This window comes from Thamnophis elegans, chromosome 1 (assembly GCF_009769535.1).
Source record: "Thamnophis elegans isolate rThaEle1 chromosome 1, rThaEle1.pri, whole genome shotgun sequence".
In the NCBI taxonomy this organism is placed as follows: Eukaryota; Metazoa; Chordata; class Lepidosauria; order Squamata; family Colubridae; genus Thamnophis; species Thamnophis elegans.
In genome coordinates this window covers 116,005,824-116,032,475 of record NC_045541.1, presented here as the reverse complement: position 1 = coordinate 116,032,475, position 26,652 = coordinate 116,005,824, and the positions used below count along the sequence as shown (strand labels likewise).

Genomic DNA, 26,652 nt, shown 5'->3' with positions numbered 1-26,652 from the left:
TTAGAAAAACACAATTTAAAGGTTTAAAAAAAATACCTTCTTTTGCACTTCTCTATGCAACTGGAAAGAAAGATCTAGCACATATACTTGCATAAATTATTCCAAGAATATTTGTTAACCTGAATCTGTTTCTGTTGCAAGATTTGTTTATCCACCCAATAACAGGGTCAAGTTCCTTGATAGCCTCTTAAAAAAAAACCTCTCAAGTATTTCAGTATCTAAATATAATTATACAAGTGTTAAAATGTCTCTTGGTGTAGATAATAGTTGGAAGGGAGGTAGGATGTAGAACTGTGGAAAGTAATGAAGCTACTGATATTGTACTGTAACAAGATTCTTCTAGCCTTTGGTTAAAGTGACTTGAGGACTGAGCTGCCACATTATAGTCTGCATTTTTATTGTGCATCACAGCCAGCTCCAGATCTGAAGAAACAGCTCAGAAAGATCTCTTCTTCTGTAAGCCTTGGCTATGGTTTTACCTAGAAGCAGTGAACGTAGCTATTTTAAATATCTCATTGGCCTCAGAAGACTGGTACTTCAGGCATGTTAAAAAGCTGGCGTATTGGAGTGGGATTTTAGCCCCCACTACACCAGCAGGAGCACTGGAAGCAATCAGGAATGTCACTTAAGGACTGCAAAACAGAATACTTCCCATTTATGACTAATTTTCACAAAGATCTCACCCAAGTAAATTTAGCATAGATTAATCAAATAAATGTAACAATTTAAAGTCAAACATAGCCCAACTGGAGTTTGCCACTCACAAGTAATTTCAAATCAAAAAGGCTTTTGACAAGTTAAAGTACCACTATTCATGGCTGATAGGTTCTGTTTGACCTTATGAATCAGTGGCTCAAATCTTTTTGGGCTCATAAACTTAGCATAATTTTAACATGGAAATAGGGATAGTTGTAACTGCTATGAGGTTCAATGGTGTTTTCAATTCAATTACTGTTCCAATTCAAATAGTTAACCGCTCAGACCTCATTGCCAGCAATGAGATAGCAACACACCTGGGATTAAGTAATAATTGGTTTTAAATACATTAAATTGAAAACATTTTTCTATGCTGTGGAATGAAAAAAGTGCACTTAATTTTGCTAAAAATATTAAGCATCATAATTTCTCCCAATACTTCTATTGGAGTTTTCCATAAGCAAAGGTTTTCTTCAAAACTCTCTTATTGTCCTAGCCAGACAGCAGAATCTTCAGACAATAGTTACTGCTTCTAAGAGAAAAGGCACTGATCCTGATTCACAGATTTCTCACACACGACAGAGTGTTGCATACATGTTTTTGTATGCAAAGCACATTTACAGATGGGATGATGTTTCTGTCAGCTCTGACGGTGTCAAGTCTTCCAAGAAAAGTGGATGGAGATAGGAATTGACCCTCACCCACCCATTTACAGTCTCAAGTAGTGGATACTGGAGTTAAGTGCAACATCTTACTGAACGTACCATGCTGGAAATTATCTACAAGCAGAGGTCACTTTTGGCTTGTTTGAAGAAACTTCTGCACATGGTTCATCCTTACTGGCTTGAAGAAACTTCTTATTTTCTCCCACCCCCTTATAGTTAAATCATGGGATTTAGATCTAGTGTTGAATTAAAAGTTGCTCTGCCAATTGTTAAATGTTTTAACTGTATTACTTTAAAAGAATTTGCTGCAATAAAAGACATTTCCATAGTTTAAATAGCACACCGGCAGCAAACAGTGTAAATGCAAATTTTTCATGACCAAAATTCCCTCCATGCTGACCTCACAAAAAAATTCCCTCTGATAATAATCAGTGGTTCCAAAGTTCATGGAACATATCAGAGAAAGCAGCACTGGAACATTGCCAAATAGACAAAGTTTCTTCCATTCTCAAACAGTAAGACAGCTTTTGCTGCAAGTTGTTTCATCTTTCATTCCATCTTGGATCTTTCAAAGTGTGTGATCATTCTTTCCTGCAAGATTTAACAAATGGAACCCAATAAATATAACAACTTACTTTGCTGAAAAAATTACATTATTGTAATTGAAGAGTGATTGTGAAAAAGCCATTATTAATCTAATTGCTGCTGCTGATGATGATATCATAAGGTTGTCAAATAGCATAAATTCAATTTCAGCATAAAGTGAGCACAATACAACTTTTATCATACACAAAATATACATTTTGTTTGCATGTGCTTTTCTAGGTGCCAGCTAAGGGTTAGCATGTTATAAACACTGACTTAAAGCTTTTAAGGCTTAGAAAACTGTTGATCTAAGCCCAGTAGGTTGTTCAAAAGAACTACCGCATGAAACAGGTAAAAGTCACCTTGACAATAAAAAGACAATCGTAATAGCTCTATATTTTAAGATCCTGGGTAATATGATTTTGGATTGTCATTCAGAATGCTTATTTCCTGTATGGTAGCCTCAGCACATTTTCCAAACAACATTCAAAAATTTCTCACATCCAATTCATATTAAAAGTAGTCTTAACACTATACTGTATTCTGTATCCTCTCCATAAAATATCAGGTTTATTTAGCAAGCAAGGCTTCCCCTGTCTGCAATTCTAGGTTGGACAATTCATACTTACCATTGTAAAGCTGGTATAAGATATTTTGAATGAAATATTGTTCTCAGCTTGATGTTTTTTGCCAAAGGCTGACATGGAGTCTTAAGATATTTTAGACTTATTCCAGTTTAGATTAATTATCCCCCCCACATACACAGACAAAATTAAGATTTGCTGTAAAAGAATAGCTAATGGGGGGGGGGAATAAAGGGATGATTGCAGGGATGGGTTAAGGATGCCATCCATAGGCTTTCTGCATAGTATCTCAATGCAGATTATTATTATTTTTTAATCAGGTATCTCTTATGAAATCTTTGACTAAAGTATTAAACAAAATTCCTTTTGACATTTAGTAGTTCCCTGATACACAGACTGTTAATGCATGCAGTTTTAATTGCTGGAATCATTTCTCTAATTATTAGCTCATACTCTTCTTCACATCACAGACCTGAATTATTGCTTAAGGGTTAGTTACTGACCTCATCTGAATCCAGTAATGCTGGCAGAGCTCTGCAATTGAGAGGGAAAGAAAAACATAGTAAAACAAGAGAACTCATGATTGCTGGCCCGTGTGAGCATGAGGTATGCATATTCACCAAAATATGCTGGTGATTCAGAATGCAGGAAAACAAAAACCACATAATTAGACAAAACCTTGTATTTTTCTTTCATTGAATATTAAACAAAATTAGCATTTGTCCACATCGGCCATGTAAGACAAAGATTTCTATTTGTTCAGATGTGGGGCTGCATTTGACTACTTGATAATAAATGGATGGAACAAAAAATAGGTAAGCCCAGAAAGATAATTGTATGTAATTTAATTAAAAATGAAATGTATTAAAATGTAATAAATATGATGGTTCTTCATGTATTTATTCACTTTCTCTTCCTTCATCAGTTTTGTAGTTTTGGGGGCTGCACCCAAAACCTTGGAGACACACATGGGGCCTTTAAACCTCAGATTGAATATTTGTTACCTCCTGGCTGAAGTAAAAAGGACTGCCCCATTTCAACCCATCTCTTTTGGTAACATCATCATAACACTAAAATGTGGGAGAGAAGAGCCCTGGTGGCACAATGGTTAGAATGAAATATTGCAGGCTAACTCTGCCCATAGCCAGGAGTTTGATCCTGACTGGCTCAAGGTTGACTCAGCCCTCCATCTCTCCGAAGTCACTAAAATAGGACCCAGATTGTTGGGGCAATATGTTGACTTAAAAACGCTTAGAGAGGGCTGTAAAGCTCTATGAAGTAGTGTATGTATAAGTGCTGCTGCTATTTAGCAGCCAACCCAATAGATATTGTCTAGTCTAACAAAGGCTATTGTGATTTCAAAAAGCTTCCCAAAGATTGTTTCATCAAGTAAAAACAAGCTTAAACAAGAACAAGGATACATTTACAATTTATATTAGAAACTGATAACTGGAACTAAAAGGTAGAATCCAGTAGTTTCACCTACTCTGGATATTGCAAGTGGCAACATCTTTATTTTCAAATTAACTATTTTATATTTTTATACATAACATATACCTGTACTATAGATACTTACACATCAGTCACAGAAGAAGGAACATTCTCTTCTACCCATTTCAAATCATCTTCTTGCTAAGTTTTTAAAAGTCAGGTGATTATTGGATTATTGTACACTTAAAATTATAGTACATTTTTGTGATGATTACATTCAATATAAATATAAAGCAAAAAAGTATCTTCCCCATGTTTTTCCAATAAAATATCTCATTAAGTATATCTGATATTTTTTCACCTCTTTCTATCTTAGCGAGGCCCATAAACATTTTAGTACATTACTTTATATGTAACATAGGCCATCATTTTAAAAAAGATATGCTTTTTCTTTTAAAGCATGTAAAATAATGTATAGCATCCAAAGTGCTTTGACTTACCATTATTCATTAGAAAATTCCAGTTAGGTTATTCATATACATGTCCTTGCTTAATGTTCATTCATCCAGTCACCATTCAAAGTTATAACAGTACTGAACAAGAGGGACTTACAAAAGGTAAGTTCATTGTTGCAGCATCCCCACAGTCATGTGATCAGGATCTGGGGGTTTGGCAACCAGCTTGAAATTATGACATTGCAATGTCCCACGGCCACATGATCATCCTTTGCAATATTCACTGTTAGCTTTTCACAAGCAAAATCAATAGGGAAGCATACAAGAGGTTGCAAATGGCAATCACCTAACTGCAGGAGGCTGCAATCACACAGGATTCGTCTAACAGCAGCACCTGCAACTGCTGCCACCAGTATTAAGTTAACATGGTCACGTGATGTACTTTATGACTGTGTCCTTTAATAATAGAATTGCTGGCAACAGTTACAATTGTTAAGTAAGGACTACCTGTATAGTATCCAAAGTGCTTTAATTTATTAGTATTCATTGGGCAAATTCCATTAAATAATATGTTTAATTACTAAAATAATTAGTAATTTGGAAATTAGAGTTTATTCACATAATGGTAATTTTTTCATCACACACACTATGCAAGAAATATATTTGTAACAATCATAACATTTTTGCCATAAGAACCTAAAATATGTATTTAAAAGGCATGAGGTTAAATGCAAATTTTAAAGGGACTTTGCCTTTGCTATTGCATCTCCTTTTTTAGTATATCTTAGTTCAATCCCAATAACTGAATCATAATTGCTGCCATTTATTGGAAGTAATATTTCACTAATGAGCATTAGCACATTATTCTCATGTCTTCCATTTTTCCAGGATTAGCTAAAAAATATTAGCAAAGAACTTACTGCTTTGTTGTTTTTAGGATTTCCATTTGATTCTTGTTTTGAAGTTCTCATTTTCATGCCCTCTGTAAAAATATTGGGGCAGGAATATTATTCAAGAATGCAATACACCATTATATCAAGTATGTAAAATATAATACATAATATTTATCAGTGTTTAATTTATTTCTCACACTCAGAAAAGGTTTAAAAATTCTACTGTTTTATGGAAAAGTGGACTGGAGTTCTGTGGAGGCAACTCCTGGAGAAAATAATACAGGAAATATTATTTGGTCCTATAGGCCTGGTTTTCATCAGTATGAAATATATCTTCAAACAGACAAAAGCAAATCTAAACAAGGCAAAAGTAGTAGCTCATTGGGGCTACTTTACGAACAGAGGTATTATGTCTGCCAAACACAGAGCAAACAGTTCTGTGTGGAGATGTGAGAAAATGTGAGAGATCTGTTTTAACCTATTCTAGTTCCATTCTATATCCAAATGCTCTCATGAAGATATGAGGCTATATTTCTTGCATACTGAACAATATGATCAACTTTTAGAAGTTTATTGTTCCCTGGTTCACATGACATGGTAAATCATAATGTGACAGATATTTTGGTCTTAATATGTGCAGATACACCCAATGCAAAGGTGGGTTGCTCCCGGTTCGGCCGAACCCGTAGTGGTGGCGACAGGAGGCTCCGCCCACCCGGCCCGTATGCTTCTGCACATGTGCAGAAGCATTGCACGTGAGCGCTAGCATTCACATGAGCACAAGCAAACCAGTAGTAAACCGGTTAGCAACCCACCACTGACCCAATGGTGTATTATGCAGTCATTAAACCAAAACTCAATATAATGTGAGAATCTAGTCTGCCTTGTATATTTCATAAATGTCTGACTCAAATGTAACTATGTTTTCAGCTGCTGCTTGAATTCCAGTGCCAATGCAAAGGTTGGAGGTACCTTCCCATGAAATAAAATTATGTCTCTTAGGAACAAAAATGCAAGAAAATTGCTTATTGTGCCTTGTGTCACAAAAGAATGCAATAATGGTATGTAATTAAAACTTAAATTGGTGTAAAAGGATACTAGTGATAATACATATAGCTACAGATACGCCCTTTCATAATAAAAGTTGCATTCATAAAACACAGATGTTTTTCTTACCAAAGCTCTCTTTCAGCATTGGCTCTTTCTGTTCATCGTCCTCATCTTCTTCAGACAATGGTGAAAAAGCAAACCTTTCAGAAAGCAAAGTAACAAATAATGGCTCCATCAGATTGATATGAAATGTTTTTTACAGTTTCTTTAAACTGGCGATATATTTAAGATGGCTTGTAGTAGCTAAAGCTGAAAGGGAAAGTACTGGACAGCAATAATAAACAAATGCCTTAGATCAGGTGTGTCAAACTTGCATCGTCATGGTGTCGTCATGTGATATATTGCGATTTCCCCACACTAAACTGGGCGTGGCCAGTGTATGACGCATCTGGCCCATGGGCCGCGAGTTTGACACTCCTGACTTAGACTGTATCTACCAATATTTGTAGTACAAAGTATATGTACTATAAAGTAAAGTATACTATAAAGCATAGTGTAAAGTATAATACCGCTGGTTGTTGGCAGATGGCCTCCAAAGAATCATGATGACAAAAAGAATCATTGAGAATAACAGCCGCCAGATGGCATCATCAACCCATAGCTCTTGCCAATCCTGTTAATTAATATAAGATAGTAAACAATAAAAAATTCCATTTTTGAAAAGAAATTCCAACATTTTCAGTGTGGCAAAATTAAAGTTAAGTTTAACTCCTAGTGATTTTATGCTCATGTCCATGTTGTTTTCTTAGCAACAATAAAGAAATATCTGCATTTGCCACTGACTTCTCCCATGATATATTCTAACCTTCCAAGATCAGCCTATAGTCTTGATATTGTCTATCGCATCTATCCAGATGTGAGCCAGCTTAGCCTCCAAGTTAAGACAAGTTTATCAAATTCCTAGCTATCTACTTAACTAGCAAAACTGACAAAAAAGAGATAGACTCACCGACTTACAATCCATCAGTCTGAATTTCAAAGTTGTCCAGATGATAAAAACAATAGATGCTGAAAGAATTTTTTAAAAAATAACATATACATATGGCAAAATATTAGCAACTCAGATTAAACTGCAGAACTCAATAACTTTTCTTTGTATATCATCTATAACCTATTCACAGTATAAACTCATCTGCCTGATTTCTTTGAAACTTGATCTTTATTCACTGAAAATAAAAATCATTAAGATCAACAGTTTTACAAAAAATTTACCCTTAACTTCCTATTTAGTTCAATAAACCTAAGGCGATAACAAAGATAACAAAAATATGTTTTTTGTTTGAAATAGATTGGCAAGTATCAGTAAGTCATAAGAAGGCAATGTTTAATCTCCCTTCTGGTAAACTTTTTATTTCCTTTATCTCCTTCATTTATCTACATGATTATTATTTATGAAATAAATGTGGACATGTTTCTTGACAGTTTAAGCACCCAATTCCAAGTATCCTATGATATTTGGTTTAACAATGTTTATTTTAAAATTAGGAATAATTTCTATGATTTACCTGCTATTGCCAAGATGAGTGTATTGGTGAAGTGTCGGTAAAGAGAGAGCTTCACAACATTCTTCCTGAGCTTCAGCAATTTCATTGTTTGAGTTAAACTGATAATATGTATACAAAGTCAAGGGAAGATTCAGTATATATATATCATTTATGACATAATCATGCTCTAGTTTCTCTTCAGATCTTAATTGACATCACCAGATATATTATTACCCAATTAATTCTGGAGAAATAATGTGTGTATATTATATATATTATTTAAAAAAAAAATAAACAACTCACAAAAATCTGAATGATATTCTACCTATTTTGCATCCTGACTCACGTATTAGTTGCCACCTTGAATCCCTGATACATATGTTATTAAAGATATTTAGATGGTATTGCTCCAAAGGCTGTTAAAAAATAATCCTGTCTACAAGGAAATATGAACTAATAGAACAGAGATTACTCATGTGGCAACCTATCTCCAAACTTTAGGGTGCCTGCATAAAGTATTGTCCTTATGAACATAGTTTTCAGCAAATATATAGAAAGTATGACAACTACATTCAAATTCTGAGGAGGATTACTAAAATGAGCCCAGCATATCCCTTTTTGCCAATACAATGTAAATTGCCTTACAGTGGATGGATTCGTACTCCATTCTAAACCATTGTTTGCTTAAACATAATCAGCAGAATTAGATGGGTTTGTGTAACATACAACACCCAAATCAAATCAATTGTGTTAGTGCAATGTTGAATCAAATTATTCAATCCAACCATCTCATCTAGCCTATTATTATTACCTGTGCTGAATAACAAACAACAACTCTCCAGTATTTTAGACAGGAGGTTTTCCAGCATAAATTGAAAATCCTCAGCTTGTCTTTCCCAACTGAGTGATGTACAACTTCAGATTTCAGAGTTCCCAACTACCACAACTACTGAAATACACATTTCTGGTGGGTACCTAAATTAGGCTTGGATACACTCTGTAGAAGTTCAGATTACAGTGATATATCCTACTGCCGAGGTGGCGCAGTGGTTAGAGTGCAGTACTGCAGCCACTTCAGCTGACTGCTAGCTGCAGTTTGGCGGTTCAAATCTCACCGGCTCAAGGTTGACTCAGCCTTCCATCCTTCCGAGGTGGGTAAAATGAGGACCCAAACTGTGGGGGCAATATGCTAACTCTGTAAACCGCTTAGAGAGGGCTGAAAGCCCTATGAAGCGGTATATAAGTCTAACTGCTATTGCTATTGCTGCAACAAGAGCACTTCCAAAACTATAGGTAGTCTTCAACTTACAACTGTTCATTTGTGACTGTTCAAAGTTACAACAGCACTGAAAAAAGTGACATAACCATTTTCCCCTCGTATGACCATTACAGCATCCCCATGGTTACATGATTTACATTTGGAGGCCTGACAACTGGCTCATCTTTACGAAGATTGCAGTGTCCTGGGGTTACATGATCATCTTTTTGACCTTTTGGCAGGCAAAGTCAATGGGAAGCCAGATTCGCTTAACAACCATGTGACTAATGTAACAACTTGTGATTCACTTAACAACTGTGTCAAGAAAAGTCATAAAATGGGGTAGAACTCACTCAGCAACATAAAATTTGGGCTCAATTGTGGTCGTAGGTCGAGACCTACCTCGGGTCATTGACAACGTGGGGTTGCATACATTATTCTGCAAACATTTAGCTTTCATTAGCCTCTTCGGTCGCCAGATTTGCAGTGAAATGCTGACCATTTTGACCCCAAAAAATCCACTAAGCTCAATGAGACTTGTTCTGTACTGTAGCTTTCTCCAACCTGCTGCCTTCCAGATGTATTGAGATTCAACACTTATCATGCTGAGTGAAGGAACAGAATGCTGAAATCAACACATTTGGAATGCACTTTCAAATTCTCTAACTGAAATGCACTAGTAGAGGTAGGTAGGTAGGTAGGTAGGTAGGTAGGTGCAAAATGTTGGAGTATTATATTTGGGGAATCAATCCCATAATAACAAGATCAGACAGAGTATCTAAAGTAGAATGCCACCCACCATGAACACCCAGTTCCAAATAAATGAGCAATACACCAAATAAACCAGTGAAGAAGGATATCCACCAACAGAGGGCAGTATCTAGGAAAGCCAGTGGAATAAAAGCCAAGGAGGCAAGATCATTCTGTGCCTAGAGAGAAAGAAAAAGGCATTGAAATCAGGAAACATGCCTACAAAGATTAAGCTTTGAGAAAAGATTGCACCCGAAAGCATAGAGCTGTTACCTTACTATCTTCTGAACACATTTCTCTTGCTGTGTTCCCAAAGAATAGGTCCAGTTATTATATTAGTCTAATAAAATGCTATCTAGTCACAGTCTCTCTATATGTGTGTGTGTGTGAATGTGTGTGTCCATATATAGAGATCTCATATACGGTACATACGTGTATTTCACACGTTTTTATTCTATTGGATTTTATTTTTTCTTTGAAGGGTACTTGTCAGTCACAGGATTTCAGTTCAACTACAGGTAGTCCTCAACTTACAACACTTTGTTTAATGACTGCTCCAATTTACAACATCGCTGAAAAAAGTGGCTCATGACCGTTTTTCTCACTTACAACCATTGCAGCATCCCCATGCACACATAAACAAAATTTAGATGCCTGGCAACTGATTCATATGACCTTCTGATGAGCAAAGTCAATGGGGAAGCCAGTTTCACTTAACAAATATGCTATTAACTCATTAATTTTGGGCTCAATGGTCAAAAAGCAAGGACTACCTGTACATAAGACCCATAGCTAAAAGCAACTGCAATCATTAATACTGAATGAACAGATAAAAGAAAGAATGCTAAGAACCCCAAAATGTCACTGTTGCAACCCAGGGGTGGGTTCCAGCTGCTGCTACTGCCAGTTTGCTCAGGGATGCGCCGCGCACACACGCATGCACAATACTAAAAAAAAATGACAAGATTGCGGCGCCTATGGCACCACCAAGAGAACCGCTTTAGGGGTGTGGCAGGCCTGGGTCACTGCTGGTTCCAGTGACCCAGGCCGCCAAGTTACTACCTAGATCGGGAGGCCCTTCAGACAGTCACTCACGCCCTTGTGACCTCAAGACTGGATTACTGTAACACGCTCTACATGGGGCTGCCCTTAAAGAGTGTTCGAAGACTTCAGCTGGTCCAGAACACAGCCGCACGAGCTATTGTGGCTGCACCCAGGTACACCCACGTCACACCTATCCTCTGCGAGCTGCACTGGCTACCCATTAGTCTCCGGATCTGCTTCAAGGCACTGGTCGTTACCTATAAAGCCCTACATGGCATCGGACCTGGGTACCTGAGAGACCGCCTCCTGCCAATTACCTCCCATAGACCGATTAGATCTCACAGGTTAGGTCTTCTCCGGATTCCATCTGCCAGCCAATGTCGGCTGGCGACTCCCCGGGGGAGAGCCTTCTCTGTCGCAGCTCCAGCCCTTTGAACGATCTCCCCGTGGAGATCCGGACCCTTACTACCCTCCCGGCCTTCCGCAAAGCCGTTAAGTCCTGGCTGCTCCAGCAGGCCAGGGGCTCTCGAAATATCCAGCCCCTCGGAAACTGTGACTGTTGTGTATCTTAAAGTGTTGTTTTTGTGTATTTATCCCTTCCCTTGTTTATTGTAAGCCACCCGGAGTCCTTCGGGAAGTGGGCGGCGTACAAGATCAATAAACTCAACTCAACTCAACTATTCAGCCGAACTGGTAGGAACCCACCTCTGCTACCACCTGACCCCTTGCAGAGGACAACATTGCTGGCTGCATTTTCTGTAGGCTGGAATTACACTTCTCAGTAAGCACAATTTTCATTCTCTATCAATGAAGGAGAGCTGATAGGAAAGAATGTCCTAGAGCAGTATCTCTACAAAGTGATCAGGAGCACATTAAACTTTCTATTAAACTGTGTAGCTAAGGACCACCTCTAAAAAGAGAATATATTTCTGTTTTATAACCTTCATAGCCACAGAGGAGTTGACTATAGCAGAAGCTTCAGAAATGTTCAGAAGGATTATCTTAGTTCTAAAGCTGCAGAGACACTAGCTTTCCATTACAAACTGAAAAATGATACTTGATCAACAGATGCTAAATGAGCCAACAATATGTTCCCTAAACACTTTTCCTGATTTAATCATTGCTTGTAGGGAACAAACAGACTACTAGAAGTGAGCATGTAAAATATTTTGAGTATAGCCAAAACAACATATGTACTTCTTTCCTGAGTTTGTAACTGGGCACAATTTGTATTTTGTATTTTTGTATTTAAGTTTATTTATATGCCGCCCTTTTCCCTGGGGGGACTCAGGGCGGCTTACAACTTAAGTGTTGTACAAAAGGTTGAATTAACTTTGGGTGAAAAGGGAAAATCCACTAATGTTAAGACATGTACCCCTCTTCCCAAACCAATGAAGAACCTACTTCTTTCTGTTGATGACATTTGCCAAAGCTAGGGAAAGGATACCAGGTGTGAGGACTTTGATATACAGATGATGGAACAAGAGTAGATCCAAAATGTGAGGACCCTGAGGGCATCTGACAAAGGAGCTCTCAGATCTCCACTCTCTTTCACCCTTGACTGTTTTGCTACAGATCAGGGGTCAGGGGTGTCAAACTCAATTTCATTGAGGGCCACTTCAGGGTTGTGTTTGGCCTAGAGGGGCCGGGGGGTTGGCCAGGGGCTCAACATCACTCGTGTCAGGGGTGTCTATGGCAGCCTGAGCACTCAGCCAGTGAAAACGGGCTCTCGAGCTCTGTTTTCAGCTGTGCTGGCCTTCTGAAACCCTCTGCCAGAGAAAATGGAGTTTGAGAGGGCCGTGCGCCCTCCATTTTTGCTGGCAGAGGCACCAAGGGCTGGTCCTTTGCTGCTTCCAGATTTGGAAGGTATGCAGGAAGATAAAGAAAGGTGATTTTTTTTTTCTCATGAAGATAGTGGTTCATCAACACATTAATACTATTGGACCAAACCCCTAACTTAAATTCTTCTATACACAATTTTCACTTTCCATTAATCTACTATCATTTTTTTTTCTACCAGAATATCACCAATGCAAGGAAGCAAAAATAAATAAATTGCAATGCCATAGACATGTGAATAATACCTTACAATGCTATAGAGAGAAAGAAGAATAACTTATTTGGGCATATTATTGAATAGATGCATAAAACTGAGCTGTTTCACAAGGACATGTCAATATATAGAACACATATAGAATGGAAGGATTTATATTCCTTGCTGTCATCTGGCCCTTAGCACTCTTTTTGAGAATCGTTGAAGACACTTGGAGGTTATCTGTAACCTCAGGGTCACTTGAATAGTGCAGTGGCCTCAATGACTAGCAGAAAGAGTGCTAACAACCAGGCGACTGCAAGGAATATAATCCTTCCTTTTACCACCATTCAGTTAGAACTGAAGAAGCTTCTTGGATGAGATGTGAAAAGTCTTCAAGCAAAAACAAAGTCCAGTTGACTTTTGAAAAAGCACCTTTGAGATACTCAGGTGATATTCAGATTTGTGAATTGGTCACAGTATTACCAAGTCATACCCTGAATTAAGAGATTACAGGGCCATAAAAAAGGAGTTTTATAAGGTGGTTGTTCTAAAGCTGAATCCTAAAAAGAGGGAGAGGATGAACTATTTGTTCACTATTTTTTCAAACACATCTACAGTAGAGTTTTCTTTAATCCATTCAAAATCCAGGATACATATTGCGATGATATACATTAGAAACAGAAGATTCAGTTTTTGAAAGGATATCCAATAAATAATACAGGAATCAATGATAGACAGTCCGAAGTTAGCTACAGCAACTATAACACCATGGAAAGACTGAAAAGGCATTAGAAAGAGAGTTGGTTTTATATTACAAATACAATAAAAAAGGATTTTTAAACATGGATCAGCATAGGAACAAGGAATAATAGTCCTACCAGATACAAAATAACACTCAATGGGACTTAATATACAGTTTACACTGAACAATATGGAGAAATAATAACCAGGCCAGGGATTGCCATGTGGCCTAGAAAAATTCATCTAGATACTCTGAGTTGGGAATGCTAATAGACTACAACTATGCAAACCAACAATATGGTAGTCAAGATTAACTATAGTTTGATAGCCCATGAATTACAAAAAGGAATACTTTTCAAAACTCCTCTGAGTAGGAAGTATTATCCCCTTCATTAATGAAAATTAAAAATAACATATAAAGGGCACAAAAATTGAGATAAGCCAATCAAAAAAGATCTATTTCTGAAAGTCAACAGAAACTTACTGCTGCAGCGAGACATTATTCCAAGAAATAGGTGCCACCGTCAAGAATGTCAACCATGAATATTCAACAAATTTATTATTTATGTTATACAAAACTTGTTTTGCAACAAGCAAAATCTACCAGCTTCATGCATATGAGAGATACAAAAGTCTGAAACGTGATTACTAACCCCAGTGACTCTGAGGACACCTTCCATGCCAGAAAATAACAAATAAAGGGCTCCAGCTGCAATTACTTTAGAAGAGTGACTCCCAGACGAGGTCTGCAATTGGGAATAAAAGTTTAGAGAAAGTGACATTAGAGACTGGTTTCTCAAATGACATTTCATTTACTTATCTTTCATTCTCCATCAAGGAAATGTGAACCTGTTACAATATTATTTGTAAATCTCTGTTATTTTTCTAACTTGCTGATGTTTAGCGAGACATCTCAAATTCAACAAATGTGGTCAGCTTATCTCAGCAGGCGTCATACTCAACCGGCTAATTTCTGGATTCTATATTCTCTCCCCAGAAGAGGTACTAAAGAACACCAAAGAAGGGCTGAGTGACTATGTTAAAGATTGGGGAGCACAAAATCCATCAACATTCCGCTACTCCTCTGAACGTCCACCCAGGTCTTGCCATCCAGGGATGGTTCAGCAGTTTCCAGAAGTAAATTACATTCAGTTGTTCTAGAAACTTCTGATTTCTTTCTACATTTGCCCCCAGATCACCATGGCCCAGAAGAAAATTCAGGATTGTCCAGAGGGAAACAGAGTATTTGAGAGTTCTCCAAAATGTTGTGATCCTAAATCATAAATTTTGCATATACCTCTCAAAAGGCATTTTCCTTACTCCCCAAAAAATAACATAATTTCCAACTGGAGAAGAGGCCTACTGATCCTCTCAGAACACCCTTTCAAGTATTCTCTCCCTCTTTGCAAGATGTGAGGCCCGTGTGCATGTATCCCCTTGAAAAGCTAGTAGCAAGGTTGATATTTTCTGGTTTAATCATTGGAAATAAAGCATACATAAAAGCCCTTGAGGGATTCCAAGTGTGTCACTTGATGGAATTGAAAAAAAATTGGGGCACAAGGATTACTCACTTCACTATGCCATATCCCAGACTCACTATGATAACAAGAATTCGAGCAAGGGAGCGTTTCAATGCGGAAAGTAGCTCAGCCAGGATTAGTGCCTCTCGGACTGCAAATAAACACAGACAGGACACTTCCTGAACATACTGATTAGCATTTAAAGTATGCACTATACTGCAACAAATATTAATTTAAGAAAGGCTGAATATTAAATTAAAAAATAAATGGGAAATGACGTCTTTTTAATAACATTAGAACAATACAGAAAATATGAGAGCTATACTTTATGAAATACATTCAACTGAACTAAATGATGATTGTTTTGAATTAATTTTTAGAATATTTATATCAATCAGTTATTATCTCTTGTACTGAGACTGAGCTGATGAAAAAATTAATTTCAGAAATATTTTTGTTTGTTTTAATGCATGCTCTAAGGACTTTGATCAATTAAACAGTTTTCCATTTGACAGATATGACCTAGAAAGGGTGACAGAAAATATTTCTATCATTAGATAGAAAACATTAGTGCAGATAGAAAATCATTCATATTCTTGCATTTGTGCATATATTTAAAAATGCTCTTCACACCTACCAGATTTTCCTGTATGGCGAATATTCTGGAATTCTGCATAAAATATGCTTTCTCCAACATTCCAGTAAGATAACTGTACCAATCCAAAACTGTATCCTTAGTAGATCCCGCCAGTAGCAGGCTGACCACGCAAACCACAGAACGCCAAACAACACATATACAATACACATCACCATGAAGAACTATTAGAGAAAGAAAAATCAAAATGCAGTTTAAAGGTAATTGCAAACTTCTCTTTTCTAGGTGCTTATTTATATGGATAGATTCCTCCTAGATTTCTTTAATTCTGATTCTATAGAATTTTTATTTTTTAAATTAATTATCATTTAAATTTAAATTATCAGTTAAATTCAATACCAGTAAAAATCATCTATAAGTTTTATAGAACACAAAGTTTAGCAGAATTAGGGCTGCTACTATAAATCTTCTTTCCCAATGTGGTAAAAATGTGATTTAGCCCTCTGTAAGCTTAATATTCAAGTTTATACTTGAATCCAACTAAACATACTTTACAGCAAATAATTCCATTAACTTACAATCATAAGAGGATAATCTGATAGAGAAAGGTATTCATATGGTCCAATCACTTCCACAGTCACTGTCAGAAAACAACCATGGAAAAGAACAAGAAATTAGGACTATAGAATAATAGCTCTGCTTGATGGTAGCTGTTTTGTACTGGCTCCTTTTAAATACAGCATCTTGTTTCCCAAAGCAGCAAGTAAAAGTCAGTGGGATCATACAAGGGAGCAGAACTCTTCCAATGTCAGCAACTTCAAATACAGGCTGCCTCTGACAGTAGTGAAATTATATGACTATTATGTGTACTAGCCACCAAGAGCCTTATCTCGGGTAATATTTAAGAGCCGAGGTGGCACAGTGGTTAAATGCAGCACTGCAGGCTACTTCAGCTGACTGCAGTTCTGCAGTTCGGCTGTTCAAATCTCACCGGCTCAAGGTTGACTCAGCCTTCCATCCTTCCGAGGTGGGTAAAATGAGGACCCGGATTGTTGTTGGGGGCAATATGCTGACTCTGTAAACCGCTTAGAGAGGGCTGAAAGCCCTATGAAGCGGTATATAAGTCTAACTGCTATTGCTATATTTTAAAACCACCTGACCATCATCATATGTTATGGTTCCACCTTCACATAGGCTAAATAATGTATTTTCATTAGTAAATACTGGGGCTTTGGGGTCTGAAATTCCTCTCTATTCAGCTGAATTAGATCTTCCCAAGATGATGGACAAGGACAAGGAGGAGGAGGAGGACAAGGGGGAGGAGGAGGAGGAGGAGGAGGAAGAAGAAGAAGATAATGATTTACAAACTATACAAGTGACTGCTAAGATTACCTCCCTATGTCTTTTCCCAATGCTAAAGTATCAGGTAAGAAGAATTCATCATATTCACTTTTTTATTACCATACTTGTCAGAATAAAAGTTTACCACCTCACCCTCGTTACTGAACTAAAAGCCCCACACATAGTTTGCATGTTTGCTTGAAAGTTACTCCAAGCACGTAGTAATTTTGATTTCCCTTTTGTGCCCTTTTATCTACTATGGCGTTTTCTTTTAAAAATCACCAAAGACACCATGAAAACTTCACTTATTATTGCCAGTCTTAAGACTCAAAAGGTGCAATGGACTGCCAAGGTTAGTGTAAGGAGCTTTTTCTAGACATTCCATTATAAACATCACATTAAAAAAAACTGGGAACCTTATTTATCTCATTATTGGGTTAGGATGTTTTCTCTTGCTCAGAGATAAAAGGGAGTCTTACATGGAGAAAACAAGGGAAAAGCAATTTGCAGATATTGCTACATATAAAGGCCTATAGTCGGGCTTCAAATAAACAAAAGTCTTGCTTATTTTCCGTTCTATATCTAACCAAGCAAAAGTATCCCTGTAACTCCAAGACACACTTTTAAACATTAGCACGTAATATCTAAGTGTTTAGCCAAAATTACAAAATAAATGTACTACACAGGGCTCACTTGTTAATGGTGCTTTGGATTGATCGGAAGGAGCCATAACATTTGGCAATTCTTCATGTGCTCCTTTAATATTCACTCCCTCCTTTGAAGATGAAATATCAACCCTTACAATAAAGATATATGGCCCATCTTTCCATGTTTGCATTACAGCATTCATTGCCTGAAACAAACACACAATTGTAAGTCACTACACAATGCAAGATTTCAAAGAATACACGTTTCTCCTGTGTCAACAAGGAAATCAGAACCTAAACCACAAAACAATGTATAGTAAATTGTGTTATTCTATTAGGTGTTCTTTATTGTCAATATTAAACGTTTACGTACTATTGATTTTAATTGGGAAGCATGAAGTACAGACGTTACAGGATGCATCTCCTGTAGTCAATGAATCATGCAAACAGCAGATTCACTTAACCAAACACAAATATAACAGTGCCCACTATATTCCACATACATTGCTTTTCACATACTTACAGAATTTTCTACGACAGTAGTGTTTGTTCCATTCTCTTTCCCATCCTATTTAAGGCAAAAGTAGATTTGGTCAAAAGCCTAAAAATATATTTGTAAATTAAAATTTTGCCAGCATTAATAATTTTTTTAAAATACCTCTTTACTCCCTAAGGGGGCTGGATGAACAAATTCACTGTAGAAATTCTAATAAAAGATAAACAATGGGTTTTAGTTACATGGCATATACACACGTATAGCAAATAGGTACAACATAATATTAATGAGATTACAACAATAAAGGGCTGAAAAGAACTGAATTCAGGAAATAAATGTATCTATGCTTATGTGTAAATTCTAAAATCTGATGACACAACATGAGATGTTGGTCTAAGATAGCCATTCTAACATGCAGGCATTCACAATCAGGGAATGTCACCAGAGAAAGAGAAGTTCCTGATTGGTTCCAGCACAAATCCAGAAGCTCAGAACCTTAGTTAGTCTTGTCCCAGTAACCGACCCAGATTGATCCATGAATAGATAATTTGCTGCAATCATGTTTTGCCCACTTCTCCTGATCCTTTTCTGCTAAAGAGTATATCATGTGCATACAGCCAAATGTGTACTGTAAAACTAGGATGACCAGGCACATCCTTCCCAATTTCAACTTTTGTGTAGGGCAGACATTTCTTTATCTTTTTTTTAATTACAGAAGCCTCCACCCAATCTCTGGACAGGTCTACAGTATCTATTTCTCCAATCGGAGTCAACTAGTGACAAGAGAGAAATGCAGATCTTACAATCAGAAAAATAGAAATCTGGTCCTTCAGATGTCTAACTTCTAAAAACTTTTATAGATGTAAGAAGTTGGCCACACTGACTTGATTAGCTGCACAACTTTAAAATCTGCTGTGAAAAGATGATAATAAGCAGGTAATAAGTGAGAAGAAATACAACAATGAATGAATCAATGTACATTAATACACTCATAGCCTAAGAGACAGGAGCATGTATGATATGTTAGGCTGAATCTGAAATAATACAATGCTGGCAAATGCAATGGAGCTTCACAATTCTGGATTACTGACAATGTGATCTTAAATATATTAAACATATGGTGACAACTTATGTAGGATGGAGTGATTTTAAAAGGGGTTGATCATAAATTAGTTTTGGTCACTTTAAGAAAGAAGTTATGATACATTTGACAGAGGGGAATATTTGCAGCTCAGGGTTAAAATGAGGGGGTCTCTGAGCCTGGTTGTTTTCTTGCAGATGTGTTTCATTACCTAAACTCGGTAACATCATTAGTGCTATTTAATGGGTAATGAAATACCTGTAATATATTTGCTATATAAATATATCATTACAACGACTTTTAGTAGTAATTCTTGGGCTCAGAAGTATTGAAATTCAAATCAAACAGATCCAAATAATCTTGCAAGCATAACCATCTACAAATGTAAAAGTTTTATTTCACCTCCTGAAAAGCTCATATGCTTCAGTATCTCAAATATGTTCTTGGAAAAAAAGCAGGACATGCATTTTCAGATAAATAGAGAAATACCAGCATATGCATACATACACATAGACACAGACACACACTGTAGCCTTGATTCATCTGTATTAAGATTTCACTAACAAATGCACTTATCAATAAACCTGCCCCCTAGGCTCTGCACTGCCCCATATCATACCTGTGACTTGACAAGCTCACTACAATTAGAGAAGTGGAGATCAGCCGTAGCGTAGTATCCTGCCCAACCTGGATGTTGTTCTGAAGTGCTTTTAAAATATATATTTGCCTGTTCATCCTATCAAGACACATGACATGATTTGAACTAGTTGATATATCAAGAGAAATACAAGTCAGTAAACAAAAACTGAAAACAAACATAACAATGTTCCTCATTAAAAGTAATGATTCAGAGCATCTCCAGTTAAAGAGAGCAAACAATACACTATATGAAAGACTTCTCTTTAAACCTTGAAAAGGCTCAGTTAGGAGAGACAATATTAGAAAAGAATGTACAAATAATTTAATGATATGGGGCCAATTTCTATGCTCCTGTCTTGACATTGTTGAAGATTGATACATTAAATCTAAAACCAAAAATATACTTCAGAGGAGGCAAGGGTGCATATATCAAGCATATTGACCCCTTCTTATAATAGCTACTCAATTCCAGGAAAATATGTTTGAATGAAGGAAGAAAGGCTTCCTTAAGTCAGTGTATTTTAAATGAAGAGGTGCTGACAGGTGTCGCATGAGTTCCCATACCCATTCTGAAGTTCTTTTTGGCTTTGGATGCAAAAACCTGCATATCCTTGTGGGGGGAAAAGAACATGTATACCTGCAAAAGAGTAAAGAGTATTACCTCAGAGGAAACTGGAAAGCAAAAGAAAAGTCCATGTTCCTAAATGTCAATATTGATTGTCATTTTAAGAGCTAATTATATTTTTAGATATTAATAAATCATAGGCAAAGTCAAACATCACCATTTTCCAAATGTATCAGAGCAGACTTTTTTGATACAGCTCATGTATGATGGATTAAGAACTGTTAGCCAAAACGGCTGTTGAGGAAAAAAGCAAACAAAAATAACCTTTACTCTACATAAAGGGTCAGCAACATTTTCCTGTAGTGTGTTGTGGACCATAATGCTAAATTACTTTTTAACACCAATTTCTTACCCCAAAATTGAAGACTTCATTGTAGCAATAGGAGTATCTTAAGTACCAGCTTACAGTGTAACTTTGAGAAGGATCACAGGCGCTTTCATTGCCACTAACTAAACAAATCAGAAAAATATGTAAGAAATGCAGGAAATACTGCTGCCAAACTAACAGTGGATTTTGCAGCACCTTAATGACTAAAGCATTTATTACAGCTAGATATATGCAATATTTAGATGCAAAGCAGGAAAAGTACTTTGTGAGTATACCACATGCATGAACTTGCTGCATTTGTTATCAGCTCCTTCACGAAGCTGTATCAAAGGCCGATAGAAGAAGCATGCTTAGTTGAATCCAAAGCATATTTCTTGCTTAAGATGTAAATACTGCACAACTCTATTATGGTAGAAAATTACATGGACTATTTCATATTACCAACTGCATGAATCTCATACCAATCAATCAACAATAAAATGCCTAAGGTTATTATTATCATTATTATCATCAATATATTATTACATTTTAATAGAAAAGTATAAAAATAGTCCTGTCAGTTTTTTTTACAGAAATGTAAGGGAAAAGAATTTATAAGATAATAGAGCCTAGCAAATAATTACAACTGTAAGAGTATAGTTTAGATTGGGAAGCAACCTATTTTTTAATTTCAGTTAAATTTTCAAAAACAGCCTTATAAAGCTAGTCAACAGCGTTGCAAGGCCAGAAAGCAAAAAGTAATTTCTAGTGTTGATGTACTATTTGAAAAGAAATCATTACTTCACAACGACACTGTTTAATTGTCTTGTCACTTTCCCATGTGTAAGTGAGCCTCTGCATTCAAGATGACCACGCAGATTATTTTATAAAAACAGCTTTTACCCAGAATTTTATATAGTTCTAAGAACTAAATCCCATTGAATACAGGAGACCTACTTCCATATAAGTGTTAGACAGTCTTTATTTAGTAACAAAGATGTGTGTCTATATTGTTACCTAGCGATCATTTAGTATGTTGCCATCTAATCTAATATATGATCCAACTTCCATAATATCTCTCAGATAATGATTAATCATTTGTATACACTCACAAAGTTACACTTCATACTCTACATTTTTAAACAAGCTCACAAGAAACAAAAAACATACTACAAAGTCAATCATTCTTACTTATGAACCTGCCAGCCAAAACTATTAGTGAAATGTTTGAATACTGTACCAAATAATTAGATCATGGTCTACTGGTACAGAAGCTCATCAACATTATACTATTATACTATGATTCCTTTGTGAAACTATGTTGACACTGTAATATCAACCACAGAAAAACAGGTTAGAGATTTATAAAAAGATGTGCTCTGCAATTTTATAAGCCCAAGTCATTAAGTCATCCTACATCACACATAGTCTCTAACATAGTAATTATGGAAGAATGGGAATTAACTTCAAGGTGCAGTATGAATATACTTACACTTTAGGAAAATAGTAGTGTTGCTAAAGAGAATTTTTCCAAAATGAAAATTTGTATTCTATAAGAGAAAGGAAATAAAGATAATCACTATCTAGATAATGAAAGTACATCAATATTGGGGGGACAGGCCCTGTATACTTAATACTACTAGACAGATAAGCATTTCCCACAAAATTCAAGTAGCTACTTGATTGTTAAATCATTGACCTTTCTATTATATGGAAGACTTTAGCATTATCCACAGCTTTTAAAACCAACCAGTATATAAGCTAAAGATCAGCAATCTAGCACTTATGAGTGACATTGTATACATACTTTTTCCAGTTCTTATCTGTTCAACTCTAAAATAAATAAACACCTTTTTTAATGGCCAAAGTCTGCAGGAATGCCAAATGTCTTGAAATTTCAAACAAGAATACAAAATCTTACAGCATTTGGGCATCTATTGAGATTTTGATTATTGAGAAAAACATTATTGATTATGAGAAAAAGCAGAATTTTGAATTAAAATTGCTGAGAGAAATATAAGTAACTGGAAACTTGTAGAACTGTGATGATTTCAAGCATGAAAGATTTAAAGAACATTGTCTTGAAAGTGAAAAAAGAATATGTAAAATCCAGCCTGATACTTTATATTTTAAAAAACTACTATTTAAAAAAAAGGCTATGTCAACAGGCAATGCCAACCAAGGGCAAATAGACACAGAAGCTGAAGTAGTAACAGACTTTAACTCCCTGCACGCAAAGGATAGTGACTGTTTACCCTGTTTCCCTGAAAATATTGCAACACAGCAGTCATGAGATGACCATGCTCGCCGCCTCCTGCACTTTTCCTGCATAGAAGTCTACTTATAAGAAAGCCTAAGACACGTCTAGACAAAATGTTAAACTGCAAAGGAAAATTCCTAACACTACTGTGTTTCTCCGAAAATAAGACAGGGTCTTATTTTCTTTTGACCTCTGATATAAGTACTTGGCCTTATTTTCAGGGAGGTCTTATTATTTTTGAGGTGCAGGAGGCGGCGAGCATAGTCACTTCACTCATGGCTGCTGTGTTGCAATATTTTTAGGGAGAGCTTATTTTCAGAGGAGGGATTATTTTCGAGCATGCACTCAAAAGCCCGATTGGGCTTATTATTCGAGGAGGTCTTATTTTCATGGAAATAGGGTAAATATACATATTATAAAGTCATGTTTTTTTTTTCAGTTGCAACACATGTGTCTTGGAAAACTAGACAATCAAAATGGCTGAACGAAGAAAAAAGTGATGCCTTTGAATTCTTGTGTTGGAAGGATTTTCTGAGAATAATTTAGATCGCAAGAAGAAAAAGGGTAAATGAAGTAAAGCCAGGCTGCTCACTGGAAGCAGCAATAATTAAACTAAAGCTTAAATATATTAGATATTGATATAATCTTGAAAGCAGCAGTCATTAGCAAAAAAATAAATCCAATGCCCAGCTAATTGAAAAGGAAGCCAACAGAAAACATGCTGATTAGAAACAAACATGAACTACAAGAATTCAAAAAGCAATTACTGATAGACAATTCTGCTGAAATGACATTCATTAGATCACAAAGAATCAGAAGTGACTGAACAGCTGTACAACAATCAAGGATCACTGACAGTACCTCTGCAAACCATCAGTAAGTTCATCCATCATAGGTTGGGAAACCCTGGCCTACAAATCATAGATATACTCTTCTATTATTGTTACCACATTGACATAAAAGGTAAATATTAATGTTATATTATCTGCAATTCCTGGGAATAAACCTGTATTTATTTATTACTTATAAATAAATATTTGCCACAAGCTGTATTGGTGACCAGTTTGCTTCCGGGTCCAATGGCTGATTTTGACTTTTAAAGGCATTACATTATACTGAACATCTTCCTGTTCCATCAGATCCAGCAGAAAAAGCATGCAATGTGTCCCATTGGCTAAGCTTCACTACGTAGATCCTAGTGATGGCCCTTTTCTGCTGTGGCTCCTCAATATTGAACATTCTTCCCTTTGAAGTCAGGCTAGCCTCATCCCTTTTAACTTTCCGGATATCCCTGACAATCTGCTTGTGTCATCAGGCTGGATGGCATACAGTAAAGCAAATATAAGCTTTACTGTACACCACCCAGAGTCACTTGTCTATAAAACCAGTGATCATATAAATATGACAAACTAAGGAAGAAAGAAACAGAGATAAGGCTACACAGAATCATTCATGTATATCGTCCGATTATTTAGTGCTTGATGAGCCATATTTAAAACTTGCAGCAAATCGCATTAGGATTGTTACTGTCAAAAACTAAGAAATAGGCCTTTATGAAATAGCTTAAAATAGGGAAGGCGGTATATTCAGTGAAAAAGGAGGCAGAGTTCAATTAAGCCTACATTTGGTTTCAAACCTCCTCCCAATTAAGAATGTATTGGTAGCTTAGACAAACCTATCACTCACTAACAAGATTTTTCATGAAATCATGCTGTAAATGCTTCACTGAAATGAAGTGCATAAAGTTCTCTTATAATACCCGTTATTACACAGGTAGTAATTATATTCATACTTTCTTAGAAGCAAGCCCCATTGAAAACTGAATAATTCAGTTAAACCCTGAATAAGTTATTTTAAAAAAAATTAAGACACCTGAGAAAAATATATATCTGATGCTTTGTTGGGAAGAGATCTTTGTAGGTGCCATGTATTAAAAATGGCACCCGATTAAAGATTTGCTTTAGGTAAACATATACTAGAAAGTACATGATGTGATAGATACTTTGAATGCTCCCAAATATGATTTTTCTGCACCACTTGCCTAATTTGCAATGGAAGGTCCAGTCAGTATATACTAAATTTTCTATAGAACTTTTCCCAAACAACACACAAACCATCAACTAAAGAGAAAAAAAGTGCATGTTGCTTTCATCAAATGTCTACTTGAAAGCATCCTGATATTCAAATTCAAATCCTCTCTTCCCTTATCTCTGCTATCTTGAGCCAATAACTCACAATGAGCCTATATAGCAAGGAAGAATATATTATATTATATATGAATTATAGAACTATATGAATCGCAAACAAGATAAGGGCTCAGATAGGCTGCCCCCACCTTTTAGTTAATATTTCACCATACTGGCATTCTGAAACCCTCTTGTAGTAGTATTTTGTTATCACATACCAGTAATAATTACTTTCAAGACACAACTCTTACATCATTTCTTGTGTGATAAATTAAGATAGGGGAAGCTCCCAGATTATTATAGCAGGCAGTCCCATGAATAAAACAGAGGCAGATGCTAAAATCTTTCTGCAAATGTCATCAGCATTATGCTCATATCACCGCTAAGATTAATATTTTCAGCAATAAAATATGAAACGCACTTTCTTTATTACCATATTTTGTGACTGCCTCCTTTCTAGCCTTCTAATTAGATGGGCAACCCTTCAACCACAAGAGCTTCCTCCACTTTAACCAAATCTCCTACCCCACACCTGTATGTAATAGCGTTGAGATTAAAAAATAAGTATGGGAAGCTCAGGGCCTGCTTCCCCCATTATTTATTTCATTCCCACCCACATGGCAGGATTTTGAAAAATGGATAGTTCCCGATGAACCAGTTCAATCTCAGTTATTAAAAATAGAAACAGAGCCCCCCCCCCAAAAAAAACCACCCCTGTCCAGGGGTGTCACCAAAACCGGACACCAAAACAAATGACAAGACTGCCCAAACTGCCTCATCCTGGAAGGCAGCTTCCCAGGAAGGCAGCAAAGACGGAAAGGCTCCAGGTGGCTCCGGAGCCTCCAAACGACCCTCTGGCCTTCAAGGAAACCCTGCCCCGAGCAGGGGCATCCAGCTCCCTCAGATCCAGGCCACCTGGCTTCCTCTTCGACCTGCCCATTCAAAAGGACGGCGAGGCGGGGCAGGCTGCCCTGCGAGCTCACCATGGTCAGCGGCAGTTCCCACTTGGAGAACTGGCTGGCTCCAGCCGGGCACGGCAGCTCTGCAAAGAGGAGCTGGAGGAGCAGCAGGGTCAGTCCTACAGAGAGGCGCCCCCGCGGCAGCGGCATCCTCCCGGACGCGCCTGACACCGCCATCCCTTCTCAGCGAAATCGACAAGGAAACGAACCCGCACCGGAGCGCTCGCCTCCCCTTCCGCTCCTCCGCCGAGGCTCCGAACCGAGG

General features: G+C 36.9%; 2 protein-coding genes across 2 annotated transcripts in view; one reads left to right on the top strand and one right to left on the bottom strand.

Moving 5' to 3' along the window:
• Positions 1-332: 332 nt before the first annotated feature.
• Positions 333-26,584, bottom strand: TMEM87A (transmembrane protein 87A). The gene is given in 22 exon segments (XM_032229087.1): positions 333-1,952; positions 3,034-3,064; positions 4,107-4,162; positions 5,337-5,398; positions 6,486-6,559; positions 6,929-7,032; positions 7,369-7,427; positions 7,925-8,029; positions 10,018-10,090; positions 14,385-14,455; positions 14,458-14,477; positions 15,303-15,402; positions 15,889-15,935; positions 15,937-16,070; positions 16,425-16,486; positions 17,881-18,040; positions 18,358-18,402; positions 18,493-18,540; positions 20,031-20,147; positions 21,028-21,125; positions 22,475-22,532; positions 26,412-26,584. Coding segments are annotated over 22 exon segments (1,719 nt in total). The 5' UTR covers positions 26,565-26,584; the 3' UTR covers positions 333-1,910.
• The window catches only part of GANC (glucosidase alpha, neutral C), a 28,223-nt gene continuing 28,142 nt past the window's right edge, over positions 26,572-26,652 (top strand). The window contains exon 1 of the mRNA XM_032229075.1: positions 26,572-26,652. The gene's annotated coding sequence lies outside the window, so the exon portion shown is untranslated.